The sequence below is a fragment of the Scyliorhinus torazame genome, chromosome 9 (assembly GCF_047496885.1).
Source record: "Scyliorhinus torazame isolate Kashiwa2021f chromosome 9, sScyTor2.1, whole genome shotgun sequence".
NCBI classification, from domain to species: Eukaryota; Metazoa; Chordata; class Chondrichthyes; order Carcharhiniformes; family Scyliorhinidae; genus Scyliorhinus; species Scyliorhinus torazame.
In genome coordinates, this window is record NC_092715.1 from 213,873,130 (window position 1) to 213,898,032 (window position 24,903).

Here is a 24,903-nt window from a genome sequence, read left to right on the forward strand (position 1 = left end):
CAAATCGGACCCGTTGGTCGAGAGGGTTCACCTTCTGCACGCAAACCCTCAGTACGCCTACGTGGCGTACCCCGACGGCCGACAGGACACGGTCTCCCTGCGGGATCAGGCGCCCGCCGGAATCCCCCCCCCCCCAACACCAATCACCCCCTCCCTCCCACCGGCGCACCCCACGACCGCTCCCTTCCCGGGTGGATCGGTCCTCCCCCCGTGCCCGCCCAGGAGTAAAGAAACAGGGACGAACAGCGCAATGCTCCCAGAGACGACAGTGCCCGAGCCAGCACCTGCACCACCACCGGGGCTGAGGCGATCGACAAGGACGACCAGGGCACCCGCTCTGTGTGACAAAAATCTGTAAATAATTCTGACAAATCCTGTACATAGTTAACTGTTGGGCTAAATGCATAGCCACTGTACGAAATTAGTTCCAGGACCAGCCTTGTAAACCCCTACAACCATGCGACCCACCACCCCGCCGGGTTCCTTTTTAACAAGGGGTGAATGTGGTGGTATGTATTAGGGGTAGTACGGTACCTGTGAAGCCGAGAGGCTATTGGCAGACAAGTCCCGGGTCCTGGTAAGATCTGCCACCTGCTGTCTCCGCCCAGAAAGGCGGAGTATAAGCGCCCGGGTTCTCCCAGCAGCCGCATTCTGTAACTGAGCTGCTGGGGAACAAGTCTTGCTTAATATAGCCTCGATTGACTTCATCACTTCTCGACTTGAGTGAGTAATTGTTGTGCTACAACTTGCTTGGTTGGAGTGGTCGTCCCCTTCCTTCCATCCTTGGGAGAGCTCACCTCGCTGTAGCCCCTCAGATACCTCAGCAGGGCCACCGGTAAAAGTGAGGGACCCTGAGATCAGACTTCCCAGCTGTCCTCTCCATTCCTGTTGACATTGTAGCCCCCAAATGCCGGTGAGTCCTTTAAAACCCCTGCTGTGGTCCCTTAATAGAAACTTTCCTAATTGACAGAATGGGAGCATCATTCTGTCCTGAGAAAGACACTCGGCAAAGTCCATCCATTAGAAACTTGGGTTCCTGACCTAGAATTGGTCCTGCTGTTGTGGAAGGGACCAAGTGAACAAGATTCCACCCGTAACTTCATTTCTCTCCACCGATGTTGCCCTCTGCTGAGCATTTCCAGCATTTTCTGTTTTCACTTCAGATTTCCAGCATCCGCAGTATTTTATGCTTTGTGCCTAAGCCAACCCCTAAAATTCAACTCTTCCTTCATTGGTCAACCACTGTGTTCTCTGTTGTGTCTTGATATTGGAACGACCCTTCTCATTACGACTGGTTGGGTAAACCCAAGGGAAGTAAGGTTGGAAATTGTGGAGACCACTGGCCATAAACATACAGAGCCGATGATGCCAGAAGAATGGAAAATTGCATGTCACACTCTTGTTCAAAAAATATTGCAAAGTAAACCTCCCAGCGACAGGCCAGTCAGTTTAAATCAAGTGGTGGGAAAGAGTTAAGGAACGATAATCTAAAACAAGTAGCTGTCATTTGGAAACGTATGGTTTAAGTAAGAATAATCAGCATAGAATTATTGAAGACAAGTTCTTTAATTTTATTATTCTTTTTGATGTGGTTTGTTCCACTCAATAGGCTTGCGAGTAACATTGAAACCCATGGAATAAAAGGGGCAGTGACAGTATACCATAGACAGAGTTAAGCCACCTGACAACCAACAGATCAAGTCTGCAGTCCTGCCACATCCAGTCGTGAATGGTGGTGGACAATTAAACAACTAACTAGAGAAGGAGGCTCCACAAATATCCCCATCATCAATGATGGAGGAGCCCAGCCGATGCTGAAGCATTTTCAACCATCTTCAGCTGATTCAATTACCACTAAAGATGTCAAGAAATGGCTGAAGGCACGAGATACTGCAAAGGTGACCAGCCTTTGTACTGAAGACTTGTGCTCCAGAGCTAGCCGTGCCCAGCCAAGCTATTTCAGAGCAGCTACAATACTGGCACCTACCCGGCAATGTGGAAAATTGCCCAGATGTCCTTTCCACAGAAAGTACGACAGATCCAAACTGGCCAATTACCGTCACATCAGGCTGCTTTCAGTCATAAGCAAAGTGATGAAAGTGTTGTTGACAGTGCTATAATGCCACTTACTCAACAGTAACCACGTTTAGCTCAGTTGGCTGGACAGATGTTTGTGATGCAGAACAAGGCCAGCAGCGCGGGTTCAATTCCCATGCTGGTTGAGGTTATTCATGAAGGCCCTGCAATCTCAACCCCTTGCCTGATCCTCCGGTTAAATCGCCATCAGTCAACTCTTTTCCCCCTCAAAAGGGGAATGCAGCCTATGGTCATCTGGGACTATGGCGACTCTACTTACTTTGCTCACAAGCAATCCGTTTGTGTTCTGCCGCTAGGAAGAATGAGGAGAGACCGTCTAAGCTGAAGGGTACAATTCCAATGGTGTGCAAGAGCAGAATATGTATGTGAACAAATTGTTGAAGGTGGCAGAGCAGATTGAGAATATGGTCAAAAAGGCGTACAGAATTCTTTGGCTGATAACACCGAGACCTTCCGGTTCTGCTGATGGCACACCCCCACTGCAGGTTTCGTGGTGGTGAGGGGGCATTCAATGGGAAACCCAGTTGATGATGGCGGGACCGGCAGTAAATGGCGGGCTGCCTTTTGTGACGGTTGTGTGGGGATACAAAGCAACGAGTGAAAACTATAACCTTTTACGAGACACCCTGTTTGGCTTGAAATAGAGGCCAGTTCTAGGCTTTGCACTTTAAGGAGGTTGTGAAGGCTTTAGAAAGGGAAACTGGTTCTAGGGATGAGGAACTTCAAATGAATTGGGAGATGGGGTCCTTCTCCTTTATAAGGGAGGGTGAGAGAAGATTTGACACAGGTGTTCTCGACAAGAGTAGAGATAAACTGATCTAACTGTTCCCATTGTCAAAAGGGTTGTTTAGAACTGGAGGAAACTGGTTCTTTTGACCAGGCCAATCATTATAACTCCAAGTTGGTACAGGGAAAGGCCAAAGTGAGTGGTTATGATCAGGGATGCACTGCTTGAAAGAGTGGTGGAGGCATATTCAATCATGGCTTTCAAAAGGTATTTGGATTATCACCAGATGGGGGAGCAATGTCGGAAAGGGAGGGGGAGTAAGAGTGGGACTAGTTAAACTGCTCTTCCAAAGATCTGTCTTGGATTTGCCAGGATGTACGGCCTCCTTCTGCACTTTATAGTGACTAAACACGATTGCATGAGGCCCTTTTTCTGCCCTCCCTTTGATATGTTTTCTTGTATCTACTTAACAGGACTTCCAAAGATACTGGTCAGAGTTACGAGGCAATTCGATTTTCTTTTACTGTGATGAAAAGGAATCGACGGTAAGGAAGTAAACTGGTTTTTACTGTGATCCTCTGGTTTGAAAATGATGACATTACTGTTTGTTGATTTGAAAAAAGGCCAAATATTGAAGCTAACACACAGATATAAGATTACTGTGGTCATTAAGAGGGGTATTTTTAACATAAAAAAGATATTGATACAAAATTGGAATAGATTAGCAATATTTTGAGCACACTTTAGTTTGGAAGTAGAGAAAGAGGAGTTGCGGTAACACATTGGCCGGAAATCTATCCGTGCGGCTGGGGCCCTGACAACAAGCCCAAAAGCTGGGGGCAATCCCACCATGGCTGGCTGTGGGACCTCCTGGCTGCATTATTCGGTCACCTGGCAACAAATTAGTTATCATCAAGGCTCCTATCATTTCAAAAGTTTGGGATCCACCTCCAGGAGTTGCTGGCCAAACTGAAGGCCTGCTGCTCACCAGTTTCAACAGTGCCTAGGGGCCGCTGGCTCCTGCTGGAATTGCATCTGGAAGAGGAGGATGGCACAGGAGCAGGTCACCCTCCAAAACAGGTAAGTGCGATCTGGGTATGCCGGGGTTAATAATCTTTAATATCACAAGTAGGCTTACATTTACACTGCAATGAAGTTACTGTGAAGGTCCCTTAGTTGCCACATTCCGGTGCCTGTTCGGGTACTCCGAGGGAGAATTCAGAATGTCCAGTTCACCTAACAGTACATCTTTCGGGACTTGTGGGAAACCCATGCAGACACAGGGAGAACGTGCAGACTCCGCACAGATAATTACCCAAGCGGGAATTGAACTTGGGACCCTGGCACTCTGAAGCAATAGTGCTAACCACTGAGCTACCGTGCTGCCCAAGTCAAGAAGACACCAGCAAGGGGTAGGGTGAGGATTGGTGAGAACAGGGTGGGTGCTCGACTTGGAGATGCGTGCCTGAATTAGGTGGACCTAATTTTCTTTTTTTAAAAATCTTTTTATTGGCTTTTCTCATATTTATAAACAGTTGTTGTTTATAGACGTTACATTTTTCTTGCCTGCGATAGTTTGCCTTTTTTACATTAAGGTTTGTTTTGTCCTTCACTTTGCTAACTGTACGTACATTTTGCTGCCCTCTGAATCGGTCTATGATATCCCCCCTTCCTTCCTTATCCCCCCCCCCCAATTGGTTTCAGCACCCGTCCTCTTCTCTTGTGGTCTCCGCATTTCTCTTCCCCCCCCCCCCCCCCCCTTCCGCATTTCTCTTCCCCCCCCCCCCCCGGGGGTTGCGCAGTCCTTTGGTTCTTCATCTTTTTTTCCCCCTGGCTTCCTCCTCATTACTGGCCTCGAACAGGTTTCGGAACAGGCCAAGAAATTGTCCCCAAGTATCCAGGAAGCCTTCCTCTGACCCTCGGATGGCATACTTAATCTTCTCCAGGAACTCTGAGGTCAGTGAACCAGTCTGCAGCTTTGGGTGGGTCTGCCGATCGCCAGCCGGTTCGGTGCACAAACTGTCTGCCATATTTGTTTGTAAAACAAGTGCTATACAGTAATGACTGCAATGGGTTAAGGAGATGGCCCACCTTCACAAGGCAAGAAGGGACAGGCAAAAAATATGACCGTTCCAACACCTATTTTTAAGAAGTCAAAATTCGTGCCTGAATCCTTGACCTTCAATTTGGTTAGGATAAACCTGTTTTTTACAATAAAATAACCAGTGAAGAGCTAGAGATTGGATGATTTGTGTTTTGTAGCAAGTGTGCATGAAGAAAAGGAAAGGGAAAGAACTCAGGTTTTTGTCCACCCTGTGAGATTTTTAATTAAGGCCAAATACAAAGCAGAAACATTGGGACTGTCAGTAAAATTGTGCAAGTCAACAGAACATTCCGGAAGTATACAGGCTGTCTGCATACAATTAAACATGTCCTGATATTGATCCAGAAGGCGGGGGATTGCAATCACCCAGGTGAAACATCCACCCATTGTAGGAGAGTTGATTGACTTGAGGAAGGAACAGCAAGTCAACTGAGTTCCCTGTTAGCTTCAGTAATTCCTGTAAGTCACTGCTTAAACAAGAAACACTGAAAGGTCAAGAGAGTTATAAAAACAAGCTAAAGGATACTAATCCGATTCCATTGTACTTTAAGTAGTGGGTCAAAATCAAGACCTTTTTAAATAGACTGCATTTGCATCGAGAGGAAGTGCTGAATTAAACTGACTTGCATTGTAAATATGTGAAGGAGGAATCAGAACAGAACAACCCGGAACACCAGAAAAAGGTGTGACCCTTCATCAATCAAAGGATGGGCAGGACTGTAACTGAAAGGACCCATTTTGGAAACAAATGAGATCTATTTTAACTAGTCAAGCCAATTAACATTCTTTCTGGGAAGCACATACTGTATGACATGTTTACATACCTTTCCATCATTTTTTGCATATTTAACATTGCATCGTTAATATCTAGAATAATGACTATCTAAAGGCTATTGTGCAGGTTCAAATTACAATCTAAGCCGCAAGAGAAAGCCTTGAGTAATTAAAGCCTTCACTGGAGCCCAAGATTGTGCTACAGTATTCAAAAACCCATTGAACTCCTCCAAGCCTCCATCACCTTGAGGCTCAATTTCTTTCACACTGGGCCGGAGTTTGCTATTGAGGTATATAGCTCGGGTCTGGAAATTTCCCAACCTGGAATGCCTGCCCCCAGTTTAAAAGGCCCTATTAGACTTAATTTTCAATCTGGGGAGAATGGTAGCATCAAGTCATGCTGGCTGAATTCGGAAGCAGATTCCAAGCAGTTAAGGGTGAGCAAGTGCCAAGGTGACTGATTCGAAGGCCTATCCTTGTTCTCTGGGACTTTGTCCCAGTTGGTTTAGAAGTTTTTCGGCCCTCGAACACATCTCTCTCATCCTCGTCACCTCCGTCCCATCCTTCATGGCCCCTCCATGCCAACTGATGCCACATCCATTGCCAATCACCCAGTATCCCAATTCAAAGCTTTTAATCTGGTGTTCAGCTCTCGTAAAAACAAATGTCTACTCAGATCCCACATCAAAGACAGCTAATCCATTCATAGCTTCTTTAAGCGGTCAGTCAAATTGTGAACATAAATTTGCCCATTGTGATAATTGTAGTTTTTGAAACTCAGCCAAGCATTCATGATATAATAGGGGGAGGAATGGTGGCGCACTAGTTAGCACTGCTGCCTCACGGCTGGGGACCTGGGATTGATCCTGGCCCTGGGTCACTGTCCTTGTGGAGTTTGCACATTCTCCCCGTATCTGGATGGGTCTCGCCCCACAACCCAAAAAATGCACAGGGTAGGTGGGTTAGCCATGCTAAATTGCCCCTTGATTGGAAAAAATAATTGGATATTCTAAATTTATATATAAAAATGATATAATAGCCCTTGGGAAATGTGCACAAAGAACTCTTTTGAAACTGCATGAACAGATAATTTTTTTTTTCTAACTACACCAGGTGGCCTGTCAATCCGTGAAGCAGATGGTGTTTTTTAACTCTCACTGGTGGCTTAAGTCTATTCTTTTCAAGTTTAAAGAGCACGGTGTTTCAAATGCTTCAGCTTATGACACTTGTTTATGTACCCTTAGTGTTTACATCTACTCCATCAATTCCTGACTCCCATACTGCAGGTTAAGGCCCTTGGAACAGCCTGTTTAAACTCAGGCCTATGTTCAAGTGGCCCTGCTGAGTTCAGGTTTTGCAGCCTGTGTGAAACATTTCCTCCTTCTGCCCCCCCCCCCCCCCCCCCCAAACCATCAAAAGTTGTATCTAGTGGAAATGGAAGTCTTCAACATCTAGGTCTCCTCCATTATTTTTAAAAGTCTGCAGAGACTTCCTGACTCTGAAAATCTGACCCCACTGTTCTTGCTGGCCATTTTTGCCTTCTCAAACAAAATCCTCTTCTCTTGTTCACATACACAGAATAATGTATTTTCCTGGTCAAGTTCCACTGGCTTTTCATGCAGGTATCAGTAACTTAATATTAACATCTGTCTCATTCTCTTTAAATTATTTGCAACCTAACTGTTGACCTGATTGATCTCCCTGAGGGGCTTATGGAATACGAGCTCCCCGCTGAGGGGTGGAGGCCCAACAATGGGGCATGTTAGCTCCCCACGATCCTGGGGAAGTACCCAGAAGTCTTCCAGGAGGGCCTTGGGAAGATCAAAGGGGCCGTGGCCAAGATTCACATAGACCCTGAGGCTCAACTGAGGTATTTTAGGGCTCAACTAGTTCCCTACACAACGCTGACAAAGGTGGAGAATGAGCTCAACCGGTTGGACGTGGGAATCATTCGTCCAATACAATTTGCAGACTGGGCAGCACCTGTCGTCCCGGTGCTGAAGCTAGATAAAACTGTATGGCTATGTGGGGATTACAAACTAACAGTAAACAAGGCCTGTTGTTTGGATGGATACCCGAAGCCCTGCATGGCAGACCTCTATGCAAAGCTGGCTGGAGGACACTTTTTCTAAACTAGACACGAGTCATGCATACCTCCAATCTAGAGGGTTTGTGACCATTAATACCTATTGGGGCCTCTACGAATACACAAGGTTGTCATCGGCTTGTGCTACTTTTCTGAGAGTCATGGAGAACATCCTCCAAGGGCTTCCATGGGTTGCGGTTTACATGGACGATGTCCTGATCATCGGAGCCCTGAAAAGGAGCACTGAGCAACTTAGAGGATGTCCTCCACTGGTTTTCTGAGGCAGGCATCTGCCTTGAGGGCTAAAAGCATTTTTCATGCAAAAGAGATCACGTACTTAGGGTACCGGGTTGACAAGGATTGACACCTGATGGAGGAGAAGGTGCGGGCAATCAAATAAGCTTCCACGCCTAAGAACGCAACCGAATAGCAGTCATTCTTAGGACTCGTGAATTATTACGGGAAGCTGATCCCCAATTTGGTGACCATCCTTGCACTGCTGCATGTGTTGTTGAAAAAGCAGCAGGACTGGGCATGGGGCGTGCCACAAGAAGAAGCATTTGCCAGGGTGAAACAGTGACTCGTCATGGTGCTTGTTGACCCACTACAACCCCTCAAGGCCTCTTTGGTTACTTGTGATGCCTTCCATATGGGATTTGGGCAGTGTTATCCAACCTTGTAGAGGTCGATAGCATATGCATCAAGGACTTTGGCCGATGAAGAGCGAAATTATGCTCCGATCAAGAAAGAAGGGCTGTCCATTGTTTTTGTGGTGAAGAAATTCCACCAATACATTTATGGACAGCGCTTTGTGATTTAACAGACCCCAAGCCATTGCTCAGTTTGTTTAATAAGGACAAGACCATTCCACCGATACCATCTGGCCAGATACAGCTTTGGGCCCTCCTGTTAGCGGCCTACAAGTACGTGTTCGACTATCTCCCGGGCGTGCAGCTCGCAAATGAGGATGCTTTGAGCTGACTCTTGGTGCCGACGCCAGTAACTGACTAGGTTGTATCAACCTTAAATTTTATGGATACCTTGCCAGTCACTGCACAAGTTCCCAACTGGATGCAGAAGGACCCGTTTTGGCTAAGTTACACCATCTCATCTTGCACGGGGGGCGGCAAGGGAAACTGCCTGTGGAACTGCGGGTTTTTGAGGCCAAGCAGCAAGAGTTCAGCGTAGAGGACGGCATCCTCCTGTGGGGAGCTCGCGTTCTCATTACGAGTCTGGGCAGGAAGTCTATAGAAGACCTACACAATGGACACCCGGATGTGTCAAAATTGAAACTGGTGGCCAGGTTTGGATGGTGACATCAAGCAGTTGGCCCAGCAATGCACCACGTGCCAGGGACTTCAGAAACTCCCATTAGCTGCACCCCTCCACCCATGGGAATGGCTGGGTGTGCGTGCATGCGGACTTTGCCATACACTTGAGGCTCACGGCTCAATGTTCTTGCTATTCGTGGATGCCCATTCCAAATGGTTAGATGTCCATCAAATGCCATCCACCCGTTCGAAGGCTACCATCGAGAAGCTATGCCTCTCGTGCAGTATTCATGGCATCCTGGAGGTATTGGTCACTGATGGATAATGGTACGCTGTTTACTAGCGAGGAGTTTGCATCGTTCCCGAACTGGGTGAAGCACATTGGACTGCCCCATACAATCCTTCCTCCAAACGGTTTGGCTGAACGAGTAGTACGGATGTTCAAGAGAGGCATGAGGTAAGAGGCCAAGGGATCAGTGCAGACTAGATTGGTGCAATTTTTGTTCAGGTACTGTACCACGCCACACATTACGGCCGGAGTGGCACCGACAGAATTGCTAATGGGCCAGAGGCTGGGAACTAGCCTTAGCCTGATGGTCCCTGATATTGGCAGGAAAGTTGGACAGAAGCAAGATCCCCAGAGACAGTATCGAAATAGACAGACGCAGGACAGACTTTTTGACCGGAGCTTCGTCGACGGTGCCCGGAAGATACCAAGGACCATGGTGGAATGAACTGGACCAGTATGATACACAGAAAAAACAGGGGATCGGATGGTGCAAAAGCATGTGGTCCATCTCCAGGGCCTTGACACAGATGCGCGAGGTAGAGAACTCTGGATCTGGCATGGAGAAACAGCATCCACAGTTTCGGACAACCGCCTCGCCAGGGAACGGTCACTGGCAGCGCCCCAGATGATTGGCGCGTGAACGTGTTCCCCAACAGGCTACACGCCCCCGACCCAACCCCACAACAGCTGGAGGTGCAACAGCGGGCAACGCGGAGAAGGAGGCCTCCTCCACTCTCTATGTCAGAGGACTCTGCGGACTTTGGGGGGGGATGTTGGAACCCCCAAGAGACGTACTGGGACAACCCGATTGATTTCCTCGTGGGGCTCGTGTAATATGAGCTCCCCTGCTCAGGGACGGAGGTTCAACAGTGGGGCATGTTAATTCACCAAGATAAGAGCTAGCATATTGGGATGGTCCCATTTGGGACTAAGTGTACTCTTCACCACTGTGTGGACTTGCTGTGAGTAAGAAATAAACCACCGTACCTTTTAATCAGTGGGGCTGGTCCTGATGCTGGCTCCCTGCTCTGGAGATGGTCCACATGTTTTTGCACCATCCGATCCCCTGTTTTTTCCGTGTATCATACCGGTTCAGTTCATTCCACCATGGTCCCTGATATATACCTTTTTGAGATTCCTCATTAACTATCACACTTACCACCCTTGCATTGATAACCCACCTCTGTCCTGTATCTAGGAGCATCGCGTGCTCCTTTCCTCAGACACAGCAACAACATTTTGCACTTATATAGCGTTTGTAACACCGTAAAACATTCCAAAGTGCTTCATGGGAACATAACTAGTCAAACATTGACACAGTATAAGAGGATGTGATAACCAGTTCACCATCTGTTTTCGGTGTTGGTTAGCACTGTTGCCTCACAGCGCCAGGGACCCGGGTTTAATTCCGGCCTTTGGTGACTGCAACCTCCACAGAGACATTCTCCCAGTATCTGCATAGGTTTCCTCCCACAGTGCAAAGATGTGCAGGTTAGGTGGATTGGCCATGCTAAATTTCCCTTTAGTGTCCAAAGATGTGTAGGTTAGGCGGGGTTGGGGAAATAGCTTTGGGGAGTGGACTCTTTCAGAGGGTCGGTGCAGACTCAATAGGCCAAATAGCCTCCTTTGGCGCTCTAGGGAGTCTATAGCAGATTTATCAAAGAGGTAGATTGAGGAGTATCTTAAATGAGAGAGAGAAGCAATGGGTTTTGGGAAGGAATTCTGCTTGGGGCCTAGATGGTTGAAAGACGGCCACCAATAGTGGGGCAAAGAAAGTGCAGGGACCAAATTACACCAGTTTACTCCTTGCTCCCTCTGCCCCTGCTGCAAAATAATAGCCATTCTTTTCAATACTTCTTCTTTGCTAGCTAGAGTTCCAGTTTTAATTTCCTCAGCCCTGTCACACCTCTTTTTATTTTCATAAGCTTCCACAAAACATTGTTTTTTGAACTAATTTCCTCCTTTCTTGTTTCTCCTCTGTGTCCTGTTTATTGTATGTGGTTTGCCTTGCTTTTGTGAAGTGCTTTGGGATGTCTTTCCGTACGAAAGCTTCACGAACGTAAATTGTCGAGTGTTGTGAAATTGCGATGCGTAAAACCGGAAACTCCGGTTGTGTTGAAGTCGCCAACCAATCCTGTTGGCAGAGCAGCGGATCCCAAAGAATGATGCCCGTGATAAACTGAAATTCTGCATTGACGACTGGATTAGTTGCACTTGTCCAGTGACTGCACTGAATGAGCGATTGTCTGTTTCCTTAACCAAGGCTCAGTACGAAGTCTTACAACACCAGGTTAAAGTCCAACAGGTTTGTTTCAATGTCACTAGCTTTCGGAGCGCTGCTCCTTCCTCAGGTGAATGAAGAGGTCTGTTCCAGAAACACATATATAGACAAATTCAAAGATGCCAAACAATGCTTGGAATGCGAGGCTTGGTACAATTCACACCTCTTTAACCTGGGGTTACCCCATCTCTGGATCTGTAAAGATTTAATCACCTGCTAATGCTCGCATTCCAAGCATTGTTTGGCATCTTTGAATTTGTCTATATATGTGTTTCTGGAACAGACCTCTTCATTCACCTGAGGAAGGAGCAGCGCTCCGAAAGCTAGTGACATCGAAACAAACCTGTTGGACTTTAACCTGGTGTTGTAAGACTTCGTACTGTGCTCACCCCAGTCCAACGCCGGCATCTCCACATCTTAACCAAGGCTGTAAGAGATGCCCCGGGATTTTTGCACTGCAGCACAAAAACACCAAAAACCTGTTTGATTGCATTGATGACATGGCGGTTTGTTTCGCACATGTCCGAAGACAGCACAATAAGCAGAAACCGATTACAAAGCTTTTCCAAAACTAACTTCCAACATTTTTCACTGCAGAGCTCCAGCCTTTTACAAGGTCAGGCCATTGAACGATGTGAACTAATTGAATATAGATGTAGATGTATTTTTTTCCCATATTTATGACTTCACTGTCATTTGAATCTGTTTTTGACCATAGAATGCGTTTGTAGGCATATCGGGTTACATAACGATGCATTCATGTGGGAATGGGGCCTTCTCTGCCCAATGAAATGCCGCTTAACTTAAATTTGTGAGCGGATACCCTGGAATTCGACTCATCAGAATTTCACTGTACATCTGATAACTTGATGATATATATCCTTGCTTTGAAGTGAGCTTTTAGTTTGGGATTGTTTCCTGTATTGATCAACAGTTTTTCAAATAACAGAAGCAATCAAAAGTCCAATTTTTAGAAGCCATCCTAGACTTCAATTAGCAGTTGATCAAATTGAGCAATCCATCTGAAGTAGGATGGACCTTGTCTCAAGTGATCCCTCAACATGGTCAATTCATTGCAGACTCCCTACTAGGAAAACATCTGTTGGCAGGCAGACTGAGGGGTCTCACTAAAGCTAGGCTACGTACTGGGCTTCCGTCATGTAGCTGTTGTCCTTTCAGAAGCCGTTGTTGATTTAATCATAAATGGTCTATGGTACATGCAGGAATCCCTCATCTGCCTCCACAGTCTTATGTATTGGGTGAGCCTATTGATCTGATGCTTAAAACAATACTATATGGCAAAACATGATTCAGACCTTCAGCAATTGTTAGAGCCTTAAGCAGAAACACTAAGATATACAGCATAGAACCAGGTCATTTGACATAAATGGTCAATGCCAGTGTTTATGACCCATGTTCGCCTCCCACCATAGCTCCTCTCTCCCTATAACCATAAAATATTACTTTTTTCCTCATGTACTTACCTGACTTTCCCCTTAACGGCTTCTATGCCATTTACCTCAGCAAACCCTTTGTTGACAAATTTCACATTCAAACTACGCTCTGTGAATACTCGCAAAACCTCTGGACGACTGGCTTCTGGAAGGTCCTTAAAAACATTTCCCGCTCGCAACACTTACTCAGCATTGATCAAAGTACTGATAGTTGCCTTGATCCTGAACGCACGTTGGACCTTTTGTGTGCTTTCATGGCCTACCATCATCAGCATTGTCAAATATAGAATTCAAAGAATATTGTTGTTCCCAGTTTGTTCTTTAACATTGGGGATTCTGGTTCCGGTTGCGGCTATGCGGAGCTAAGTCGCACATTCGGCGGCTCCCGCAGAAACTGACTTTTGGGCTCTTTTCAGGGCCCCCAATGGCACTTTTCGACGTTTCCCGGTGTGGAAAGGAAATTACAACAATTCCCCGATAGTATATGGCTTTTACCAGGAGCGGGGCGACTAAAAAGGTGGTGGTGGACCCGAAGAAGGTGTGAGGGAAGAAGAACAAAATGGCGGCGGGCGGAGACCAGGCAGCGTGGATGCATTGGGCGCAGGAGCAACAGGAGGGTATCCAACGCTGCTTCAGAGAGATTAAAGCGGACCTGCTTGAGCCGATGAAGGCTTCTATTGATAAGCTGCTGGAGACACAGACGTCCCAGGGGGTGGCGATCCGCGAGGCCCGACAAAAGATCTCCGAGGACGAGATCTTCGGCCTGGCGGTAAAGGTGGAGGCGCAAGAGGCGCTCCACAAGAAATGGCAGGAGCGGTTCGAGGAGATGGAGAATCGGTCGAGGTGGAAGAATCTGCGGATTCTGGGCCTCCTGGAGGGGCTGGACGTGGGGGCCTATGTGGTCACCATGTTGAACTCGCTGATGGGAGCGGGGTCCTTCCGGAGGCCCCTGGAGCTGGAAGGGGCCCATAGAGTGCTGGCGAGGAGGCCCAAGGCTAACGAGCCTCCGCGGGTGGTGCTGGTGCGGTTTCATCGGTTCGCTGATCGGGAGTGTGTGCTCAGGTGGGCCAAGAAGGAGAGGAGCAGCAGGTGGGAGAACGCGGACGTTCGAATATACCAGGACTGAAGTGCGGAGGTGACGAAGAGGAGGGCCGGGTACAATCGCGCGAAGGCGGTGCTGCACAGGAAGGGGCTGAAGTTTGGCATGTTGCAGCCGGCGCGACTGTGGGTCACCTACAAGGACTGGCACCATTATTTTGAGTCTCCGGAGGAGGCGGGGGCCTTTGTTCTGGCCGAGATGTTGGACACAGATTGAGGGTCGGGATGGGCGTTTGGGGACTGCGGTTGATATGTTACTTTTTGAGGGGGGTCCTTTGCTCTTGGTTTCTTTTTTTTTTTGTGTTTTCCTCTTTCTGGTCGGTGAGGGTGGTTAGGGCGGGTTAGGCACTGGTTTGTTTGCGTTGGTTGGGGGGGCTCTTGGAGGGGGGTAAGCAAATGGAACAGGGGTGGATGGCCAGCGGTGAGATGGGGCCCCGCGGGGGAGGGAGAGGCCCGAGTCGGGGGTGAGGGGACCGGGCCTGTAAAAGGAGCTGCGTCAGAGGTGGCGGGGCCGGGTAGGTGGAAAGCGTGGGCTTTTTCCCGCGCTGAAGACTGGAGGGGGCGGGGCCGGGGTGGAGAAGCAAGGGTTGTTTCCCACGCTTAGGATGGAAGAGGGAGGGGGAGAGCCTGTGGATGGTGAACGGAAGAGGAGGGTGTGTACAGTCCGCTGACTTGCGGAAGTGCAATGGGGGGACTAAAACAGCTAGGATGGGTCCTAGCCGGGGGGGGGGAGAGAGAATAGAGTTGCTGCTGCTACGGTCAAGGGGGAGCTGGAGCGAGTGGGGGGGGGTCGAGACGGGCGTCTGCCGCCGTGGGGAACGGGCCGGGCGTAGGGTGTGGGCCCGCGGCTGGCCGAGGAGGGGTTATGGCTAGTCGGCGGGGGAGGGGGGCAGGTGGCCCCCTGATCCGGCTGATAACCTGGAATGTACGGGGACTGAATGGGCCGGTCTAGCGGGCCCGCTGTTCGCGCACCTGAAGGGGCTGAAGGCGGATGTGGTTATGCTCCAGGAGACACACCTGAAGGCGGCAGGCCAGGTAAGATTGAGGAAAGGGTGGGTAGGTCAGGTGTTTCATTCGGGGCTGGATGCCAAAAATCGAGGGATGGCGATCTTGGTGGGAAAGAAGGTGTCATTCGAGGCGTCGAGCATTGTGGCAGACAATGGCGGTAGGTACGTAATGGTAACTGGTAAACTGCAGGGAGAGAGGGTGGTACTGGTCAATGTGTATGCCCCGAATTGGGACGATGCTGGTCTTATGCGGAGCATGTTGGGTCGGATCCCAGACTTGGAAGTGGGGGGCCTGATAATGGGGGGAGACTTTAACACGGTGCTGGATCCGGCACTGGATCGCTCCAGGTCTAGGACGGGTAGGAAGCCGGCGGCGGCTAGAGTGCTGAGGGGGTTTATGGACCAGATGGGAGGGGTGAACCCTTGGAGATTTGCAAGGCCGGGGGCTAGGGAATTTTCATTCTTCCCACATGTCCATAAGGCTTATTCCCAAATCGACTTTTTTATTTTGAGCAGGGCGCTGATAGCGAGAGTAGAGGATACCGAGTACTCGGCGATAGCCATTTCGGACCACGCCCTGCATTGGGTGGCCTTAAGAGATGGAGGAGGTGAGGGACCAGCGCCCGTTGTGGCGCTTGGAGGTGGGGCTGTTGGCGGACGAGGAGGTGAGCGAGTGGGTCCGAGGAAGTAGAGAGGTACATGGAGGCCAACGATAACGGGGAGGTCCGAGTGGGGATGGTTTGGGAGGCGCTGAAGGCGGTGGTTGGGGGAAAGCTGATCTCCATTTGGGCCCACAAGGAGAGGAGGGAGCGGGGGGAGAGGCTGGTGGGGGAGATGGTGAGGGTAGACAGAAGGTATGCGGAGGTGCCCGAGGAAGGATTGTTGAAGAAGAGGATCCGCCTCCAGGCCAAATTCGACCTGGTGACCAACAGGAAGTCGGAGGTGCAGTGGAGAAAGGCCCAGAGGGCGATTTACGAGTATGGGGAAAAGGCAAGCCAGATGCTGGCGCATCACCTTCAGAAGCGGGACGCAGCTAGGGAGATCGGGGGAGTTAAGGACAGGGGAGGGAGTGTGGTGCGGAGTGGGGTTGGCATCAATGGGGTCTTCAGGGGCTGGTTTAGCTCACTGGGCTAAATCGCTGGCTTTTAAAGTAGACCAAGGCAGGCCAGCAGCACCCGTTCAATTCCCATACCAGCCTCCCCGAACAGGCGCCGGAATGTGGCGACTAGGGGCTTTTCACAGTAACTTTATTTGAAGCCTACTTTTGCCAATAAGCGATTTTCATTTTCATTTTATTCAGGGACTTTTATGAGGAATTGTACCGGTCCGAGCCCCCACTGGAGGAGGGAGGGACGGGCCGCTTCCTGGACCAATTGAGGTTTCCGAAGGTGGAGGAGGGACTGGTGGCAGGATTGGGGGCCCCGATTGGGCTGGAGGAGCTGACCAAAGGGATAGGAAGCATGCAGGCGGGGAAGGCACCGGGGCCGGACAGTTTCCCGGTCGAATTCTATAAAAAAATATATGGACCTGTTGGGCCGGTTGCTGGTTCGGACCTTCAATAAGGCAAGGGAGTGGGGGGCTTTGACCCTGACGATGTCTCGGGCACTGATCTCCTTGATCCTGAAGCGGGAAAAGGATCCCCTGCAGTGTGGGTCTTACAGGCCGATTTAGTTGCTAAATGTAGATGCCAAGGTGCTGGCGAAGGTCTCAGCCACGAGGATTGAGGACTGTGTGCCGCAGATCATCCACGAAGACCAGACGGGGTTCGTGAAGGGGAGGCAGTTGAACGCGAATGTGCGGAGACTTTTGAACGTTATTATGATGCCGGAGGGGGAGGCGGAGATGGTGGTGGCGATGGACGCTGAGAAAGCCTTCGATAGGGTAGAGTGGGGGTACCTGTGGGAGGTGCTGAAGAGGTTTGGATTTGGGGAGGGGTTTGTCAGGTGAGTTAGGCTGTTATATGAGGTCCCGATGGCAAGTGTGGCCACAAACAGGAGGAGGTCCGAGTACTTTCGGTTGCACCGAGGGACGAGGTGGGGTGTCCCCTGTCCCTCCTGCTCTTCGCACTGGCGATTGAACCCCTGGCTATGGCACTGAGGGAGTCGAGGAATTGGAGGGGGATGGTGCGGGGTGGGGAGGAACATCGGGAGTCGCTCTATGCAGACGACTTGCTGCTATATGTGGCGGACCCGGTGGGGGGAATGCCGGAGGTAATGAGGATCCTTAGGGAATTCGGGGATTTCTCGGGGTACAGGCTCAACATGGGGAAGAGCGAGCTGTTCGTGGTTCACCCAGGGGACCAGGAGAGGGGGCTTGGCGAGCTCCCATTAAAAAGGGCGGAGAGGAGCTTCAGGTATTTGGGGGTCCAGGTGGCCAGAAGCTGGGGGCCCTGCATAGACTTAATTTCACAAGGCTGGTGGAGCAAATGGAGGAGGAGTTCAAGAGGTGGGACGCGTTGCCGCTGTCCTTGGCGGGTAGGGTGCAGTCAGTCGAAATGACGGTGCTCCCAAGGTTTTTGTTCCTGTTCCAGTGCCTCCCCGTATTTATCCTGAAGACCTTTTTTAGGCGGGTCAACAGGAGTATAATGGGGTTTGTGTGGGCGCAAGGGACTCCAAGGGTGAGGAGGGTGTTCCTGGAGCGGAGTAGAGATAGGGGGGGGCTAGCACTGCCCAACCTCTGTGGGTACTACTGGGCCGCCAATGCGACAATGGTGCGCAGGTGGGTGTTGGAGGGGGAGGGGGCTGCATGGAAGAGGTTGGAGACTGCGTCTTGTGTGGGTACGAGTCTGGGGGCGCTGGCAATGGCGCCGCTGCCGTTCCCTCCAAGGAGGTATACCACGAGCCCGGTGGTGGCGGCTGCCTTCAAAAATCTGGGGGCAGTGGAGGCGGCACAGGGGAGAAGCTGGGGCCTCGGTGTGGACCCCAATACGGGGGAACCACCGGTTCGTCCCAGGGAGAACAGATGGAGGGTTTTCGGGGTGGCACAGGGCAGGGATACGAAGGTTGGGGGACCTGTTTGTGGATGGGAACTTCGCAAGCCTGGGTGAGCTGGAGGAGAAGTACGGGCTCCCACCGGGGAACACCTTCAGGTACTTACAAGTAAGGGCGTTTGCCAGGCGGCAGGTGGTGGAATTCCCGCGGTTGCTGCCACACACAATACAGGACAGGGCACTCTCGGGAGGGTGGGTGGGAGTGAGGAAGATCTTGGAAACTTACCAGGTGGTGCAGGAGGAGGAGGCCTCGGTGGTGGAGGTGAAAGGTAAGTGGGAGAAGGAGTTGGGAGAGGAGATTGAGGAAGGGACGTGGGCAGATGCTCTAGGGAGGGTGAACTCTTCCGCATCATGCGCGAGGCTCAGCCTCATACAGTTTAAAGTGCTGCACAGGGCACACATGACCGGGACAAGGATGAGCCGGTTTTTTTGGGGTGAGGACAGGTGTGTTAGGTGCTCAGGGAGCCCAGCAAATCACACCCATATGTTCTGGGCGTGCCCAGCGCTGGAGGAATTTTGGAAGGGCGTAGCGAGGACGGTGTCGAGGGTGGTAGGATCCAGGGTCAAACCGGGCTGGGGGCTCGCAATATTTGGGGTCACAGAGGAGCTGGGAGTGCAGGAGGCGAAAGAGGCCGGTGTTCTGGCCTTTGTGTCCCTGGTAGCCCGGCGAAGGATTCTGCTTCAGTGGAAGGATGCGAGGCTCCTAAGCGTGGAATCTTGAATCAATGATATGGCGGGGTTTATCAAGTTGGAGAGGGTGAAATTCGCCTTGAGAGGGTCGGTACAAGGGTTCTTTAGGCGGTGGCAACCGTTCTTAGACTTCCTGGCAGAACGGTAGACATTGGTCAATAGCAGCAGCAACTCGGGGGGGGGGGGGGGGGGTTACTTTATTTTTGTTATTTACACTGGAGGGTCTGAGGGGGGGGGCTATTTACACTGGAGGGTCTGAGGGGGTGTATATACCTGTTCTGTTAAGTCGGGGTATTAATGTTAATTTATTATTTATGTACAGGGGGGAGGGGGGTATGGAGGGTTGCTTTTCTAGACCGTGTTTTGTACTTACCCTGTTCGGTTCCTTTTTCATTTTGTTATTGATATTTTATGAAAACCTTAATAAAAATTATTTAAAAAAAACAAAAAACATTGGGGATTCTGTGCGGCTACAGGAAAAAAATATGTGCCAAGCTGGTTCCAGGAGAGCAAGAGGTTGCTGGTGGAGTTTAATGCCACTCAACCCAGATACATCAATAGCACTTATGCATTCCTTAGGAAGACTGATTCGCACCATGGTGAGAAACAACCGTAAACCTGGATTTTTCACCTTCCTGGAACTGGCTTTGCTGATTCACACAAGGCACCAAAGGTCAGTACAGATGCCATTGTGGTCCATCTCCAAACTAACTTGACTATCTGTAAGAACAGCGCACACAAAAGCTGAAAGTCACAAAGTCTGTGAAGGTCACTAGAATCAATCGCATCCATTCAGAATTCCTCAAGTGTCAGAGCCCAAATGGACAGATATGACTTGTCAAACCTGCCTGCAACATCCTTGACATTGAAATAATCCAAAATCTGGCACCATTGATTCCAACCGAAAGCCAGGAAAACCAAATAACGATCTCTACGATAAAATACCATCCCTTCTGTCTCCAGTCTACAAGATGATCGAACAGCTCCTCCTTAACTGGATGAAACTGGTTTAAGAAACCGTTCTCCCACTGAGCAGACAAGGAAGAAGCTGCTATCACCAGGTTCTTCTCACACAACACTGGCTGAGCTCCAGAAGCATCTGAAGACTAGCGTTCTATTCGTAAACTTGTTATCGGCGTACAACAGTCTGGACTGGAATAGAGACCTATTACTGAAGCTTTCAACTTTTAGTATAAAGGGTTAACAGATGGGATATGCTAATGATGTAAATGATGATGTACCACTGATGCCAGTCAGTCATGTGTTAGACTCTCAAAAGAGAGTTGGAACATCATGCCGAGGAGCAACATTGCCTATTCTGTAACCTGTTTAGAAATAGTACTAATAAACAGGTGTTCAGCAGTTACCAAGAGCAGCACGGTGGCGCAGTGGTTCTTACTGCTTTCTCACAGCGCTGAGGACCCGGGTTCGATTCTGGCTCCGGGTCACTGCCCAGTGGAGTTTGCACATTCTCCCCATGTCTGTGTGGGCCTCACCCCCACAAGCTAAAGATGTGCAGGGCAGGTGGATTGGTCATGCTAAATTGCCTCTTAATTGGCAATCTTTAAAAAAAGGTTTGAGCAAATACCAGAGTGTCTGCAGTGTGACTATAATCCAAGATAGAACATCTCAGAACGTGACAAATTATAAAATATCACAAACTCAGGCTTATTAATACCCCAAGAAGCAACCATAAATTTTACATTTATATTGGTGATCTGACCAGCCAAACGCAGGATTCAACTGTTTTCAGACATCACTGCAGGTTGCAGAAGCCTGTCTATCTGGTGACATAGAACTACCAATTCAAGCATTAATCATAGAATTTACAGTACAGAAGGAGGCCTTTCGGCCCATCGAGTCTGCATCAGCCCTTGGAAAAGAGCTCCCTACTCAAGCCCACGCCTCCACCCTATCCCAGTAACCCCACCTAACCTTTTTGGACATTAAGGGCAATATATCATGGCCAATCCACCTACCCGCACATCTTTGGACAGTGGCAGGAAACTGGAGCACCCGGAGGAAATCCACGCAGACACAGTGAGAACGTGCAGACTCCGCACAGACAGTGACCCAAACCGGGAATTGAACCTGGTACCCTGGAGCTGTGAAGCAACTGTGCTAACAACTGTGCTACCGTACTGCCCAATGCTAGACTAAACAAGTTCAGCAGTGACCTGGGCCCACTGGAATGTTACATCTAGGCTTCTGCCTCAGCCAAGAGGAAACAGTTGATTTTGAACAAAGCTCTACTAGGAAAGAACTCCACGTTTCCTTCTGAGGAAGGCAAATTACCCATGACCCCCACCCCAAATTCCTGAGTGTCACTCTCAACAGGACCCTCGCCAATCAACCTAATTTTATCACCACCATCCCACTGTAAGAAGTAAAACCAGGGTGAATCTGGTTCAGAAACTCTCTGGAACAACATGGGAGAGGACAGGCAGAACACTTTGTGACATAACATTGGCCCTTTTCTAAACTGCTGCAGAATACAGCTCTGGCACATGGTCCTGCAGTTGCCGCAGGAAGATGCTGCCATGACGACAGTTGGGTAAACTCAAGTCCACTCTCTTTTTAAAAAAAATATATTTTTTTTTTCCCCCCAGTTTTCCAGCCTCTAGTATATACAAGCAAGTTTGTTACTTATTTATAATACTTTTTACGTGAAGTCCCTGCCCTCCCCTAGCTCATGTCCACTCTAACTGAGTGGCTCCCAGTGCTGCCTCCGACCATAATGCCAGCTTTTTCCATCATATAGTGTGGGACTTTGGGTCCCAGAACATACAGACTCTGCTTCGCCCATCTCACCGTCTACTGGATAATGTGGGGCGTCATTTTTAAAGGTTGCCCAACGCACAGCAAACAAACACCCATGTCCTTGCTCTGGCATGTCGCCTTGCACTCCCTGGGAAATAAACAGGCACTGCCTGGGCATTAAGTTGGCAGTACCCGGGTATGATAATCTAATAATCTTTATTGTCACAAGTAGGCTTACATTAACACTGCAATGAAGTTACTGTGAAAATTCTCTTGTCGCCAAAACATGGTGCCTGTACGGGTCCACGGAGGGAGAATTCAGAATATCCAAGTCACCTAACAGCACGTCTTTCGGACTTGTGGGAGAAAAGCGAAGCACTCGGAGGAAACCCATGCAGACACGGGGAGAATGTGCAGACTCCACACAGACAGTGACCCAAGCTGGGAATCAAACCCAGGTTCCTGGCGCTGTGAAGCAACCGTTTCAACCTCTGTGCTACCGCACTCCCCGCTGAGCATTGCACTCACCTGAGCTCCCTGGGAAGTCAACTCACCAGGTGCATAACTTTGGAGACCTGTCGGGCTTCACGCCACGCTGCCATGGATTGCGGCATGGGGAGCGGTGATTCAGGTGTACGGTGCTGATAATTATATATGTGTATAATAATATTCCCGATACTGCACATCTGGAAACAGGACCCATCACTGATGGAGGAGGGGGCAATCGCGGCAAGCTTTCCTGCCAACGTTGAATGTGACTTGGCAGTTCTCGCAATATTTTCCATTCCCATCGCCGAACCCCTTGCCCCAACGTGAACTGGAGCAGAAAATCACAGCCAACATCTCTGTTCGAGATGACTTCAATCAAAACCTCTTTTTAAAAATAAATTGGGAGTATCCAATTCTTTTTTTTTCCCCCCAATTAAGGGGCAATTTAGCATGGCTAATCCACCTACCCTGCACATCTTTGGGTGGGTTGTGGGGGTGAGACCCATGCAGACATTGGGAGAATGTACAAACACCACATAGACAGTGACGCGGGGCCGGGATTGAACCCGGGTCCTCGCTGCTGTGAGGCAGCAGTGCTAACCAGTGTGCCGCCGTGCGACCTTCCATCAAAACTAAGAAAGATACAAATGTAATGGGGGAAGGGCAGAAAGAACAAAAGGGGAGGTGACAGGACCGAGGGCAGGAGAGCTTAAATGATGTAAGATTTCATGGTGCAAAAGCCAATGGGCCAAGACTGCCCTAGCAAAAATAATAGAGGACCCGATCAGAGCAGAAATTATGATGTAAAATTGTTGAGCTCGATATTGAATTCTTTCACATTAGTATATTGTATTCGCTTCTGAAAATGCAGCCTCCTCCACAATGGGAGACTTTAAGCAGACTGGGTGACCGCTTTGCAGAACACCTCCATGCCATTCGCAAACATGACCCTGAGGTTCCTGCCACATTTTGATTTTTCTGACCTTGATCTTCTCCAGTGTTCCGAGGAAGCTCTAGGAACAGCATCTCCATCTTTCGACATATTTAGATCATGACCTTTGTCCCCATCTTACATTTTGTATTTATTTCCTGAGTGGGTCTCGTCTCATTTCATGTTGCTCTCAGATGGCTAGTATGTAGCCATTCACTCTTCATGTGCACATCTTTTGTTTATTTGCTATCATGACCACTCTGGCATTTTCATCAGGAAATGTTTTGCGTTTGTTTTATATCTCCTGCCCTCCTCCCTGTCACAAACCTTCATTGTTGTTCTTTCTGCCCCTCCCTGCTTCAACTGACTCAAAACTCTTTTACATTTTTCTTTCCTTAATCTGATGAAAGGTCACCTTGACCTGAAATGTTATATTTCTCTCCACGGATGCTGCCTGAGCTGCTGGCGAGCATTCTAGCCTTGATCATTAGATTATGGATTGGAGTCACTCTCCAGAGACTGGAGCGCATAATCTAGGCTGATGCATTGGTGCAATACTGATGATCTTTTACACTGTTGGAGATGATACCCATTGTTCAACACAATAAACTGAGGACCATTGCCCTCTGGAGAATGTAGAAGATCCAGTGGTACAATTGGAAGAATAGCTGGGTCATTCCTCCAGTGTCCTGACCAACATTTATGCCTCCATCAACAAACACCAGAACAGTTGAAATCATAGAATCCTACAGTGCAGAAGGAGGCCATTCATCTAGTCTGCACTGACCATATGAAAGAGCGGCCCACCCCCTCTCCTGATCCCCTGTAACCCCATCCAACCTTTTGGACACGAAGGGACAATTTTAGCATGGCCAGTCTACCTAGCCTGCACATCTTTGGACAATGGCCGGAAACCAGAGCACCCGGAGGAAACCCACGCAGACACTGAGAGAATGTGCAAACTCCATATTGTTGTTGCTGAGATCTCTGGTGTCCACAATTTGGTCACCATGTTCCTCTGCTACAGTTCCAAAGTACTTCATTGGCTCTAAAGTCATTTGGGATATCCTGAGGCCATGGTAGGCGCTACAAAAATGAAAACTCTTTCTTTTAAGGTTCTGTAACCTCCTCCTGCTGTATAAACATCTGAGATTCTGCGTTTCTCCAACACCGACCTCGTGGGCATCTCTCAGTTCCTATCCTCCACCACTGGGTCTCTGACGTCATCCGTCTAGTGCCTAAGCTTTGGAATTCTCTTCCTGAATCACTTCATCATATCTACTCCTTATGAGAGGCTCCTTAACTTTTGACCAAATTTTGTTCAGATTTCCTAGAGTTGATTTTTCTTCAACTTTTGTCTGATCCTGCCCTATGAACCACTCAGAGGTTTTACTATGTTAGAGATGACACCCAAGTGATGTTGCTCTTGTTAGATTTGTATAACTCTGATATTTATAATAATCAGGATATGATTATCCCCATGTGTTCTCCTGATCTCCCATAATAATTATTGGTAAAAATCCGAAGCAGCTGCAAGTTTTTGCTGTTAGGTTCAGGTATCTGGTTTAAACCAATTCTTGAAGCAGGAATTGGCACTCCTCATTATAATCAAAAAGCAAGTCATAGTGGGCTGGATTTGATCCTGCGGCTATGTCCGCAGGATCCGTCTGGTCTTATGACCAGAAAGCCGGCGCCGCCACTGCACTGATCCTCCGTCCAGTGGGGTGGGGGGGGGGGGGGGGGGGGGGGGTAGCAGCCGTGCAGCGTAAAGACCCCAGCTTTACCTGCGGATATGGCCGGAGAATGGCCGGGTTCGTGGCCGCGCATGCGCAAGCCGCCGCCACCGCGCCATGCAA

General features: G+C 49.2%; 1 protein-coding gene across 2 annotated transcripts in view; it reads left to right on the forward strand.

Moving 5' to 3' along the window:
• Positions 1 to 24,903, forward strand: part of LOC140429727 (signal-transducing adaptor protein 1-like) — a 125,565-nt gene that overhangs the window by 23,494 nt on the left and 77,168 nt on the right. For both annotated transcript variants that reach the window (XM_072517063.1, XM_072517062.1), the window contains one exon: positions 3,298 to 3,369. In XM_072517063.1, the coding sequence (XP_072373164.1) occupies positions 3,298 to 3,369 (72 nt within the window). The remainder of the gene's footprint in view (positions 1 to 3,297; positions 3,370 to 24,903) is intronic.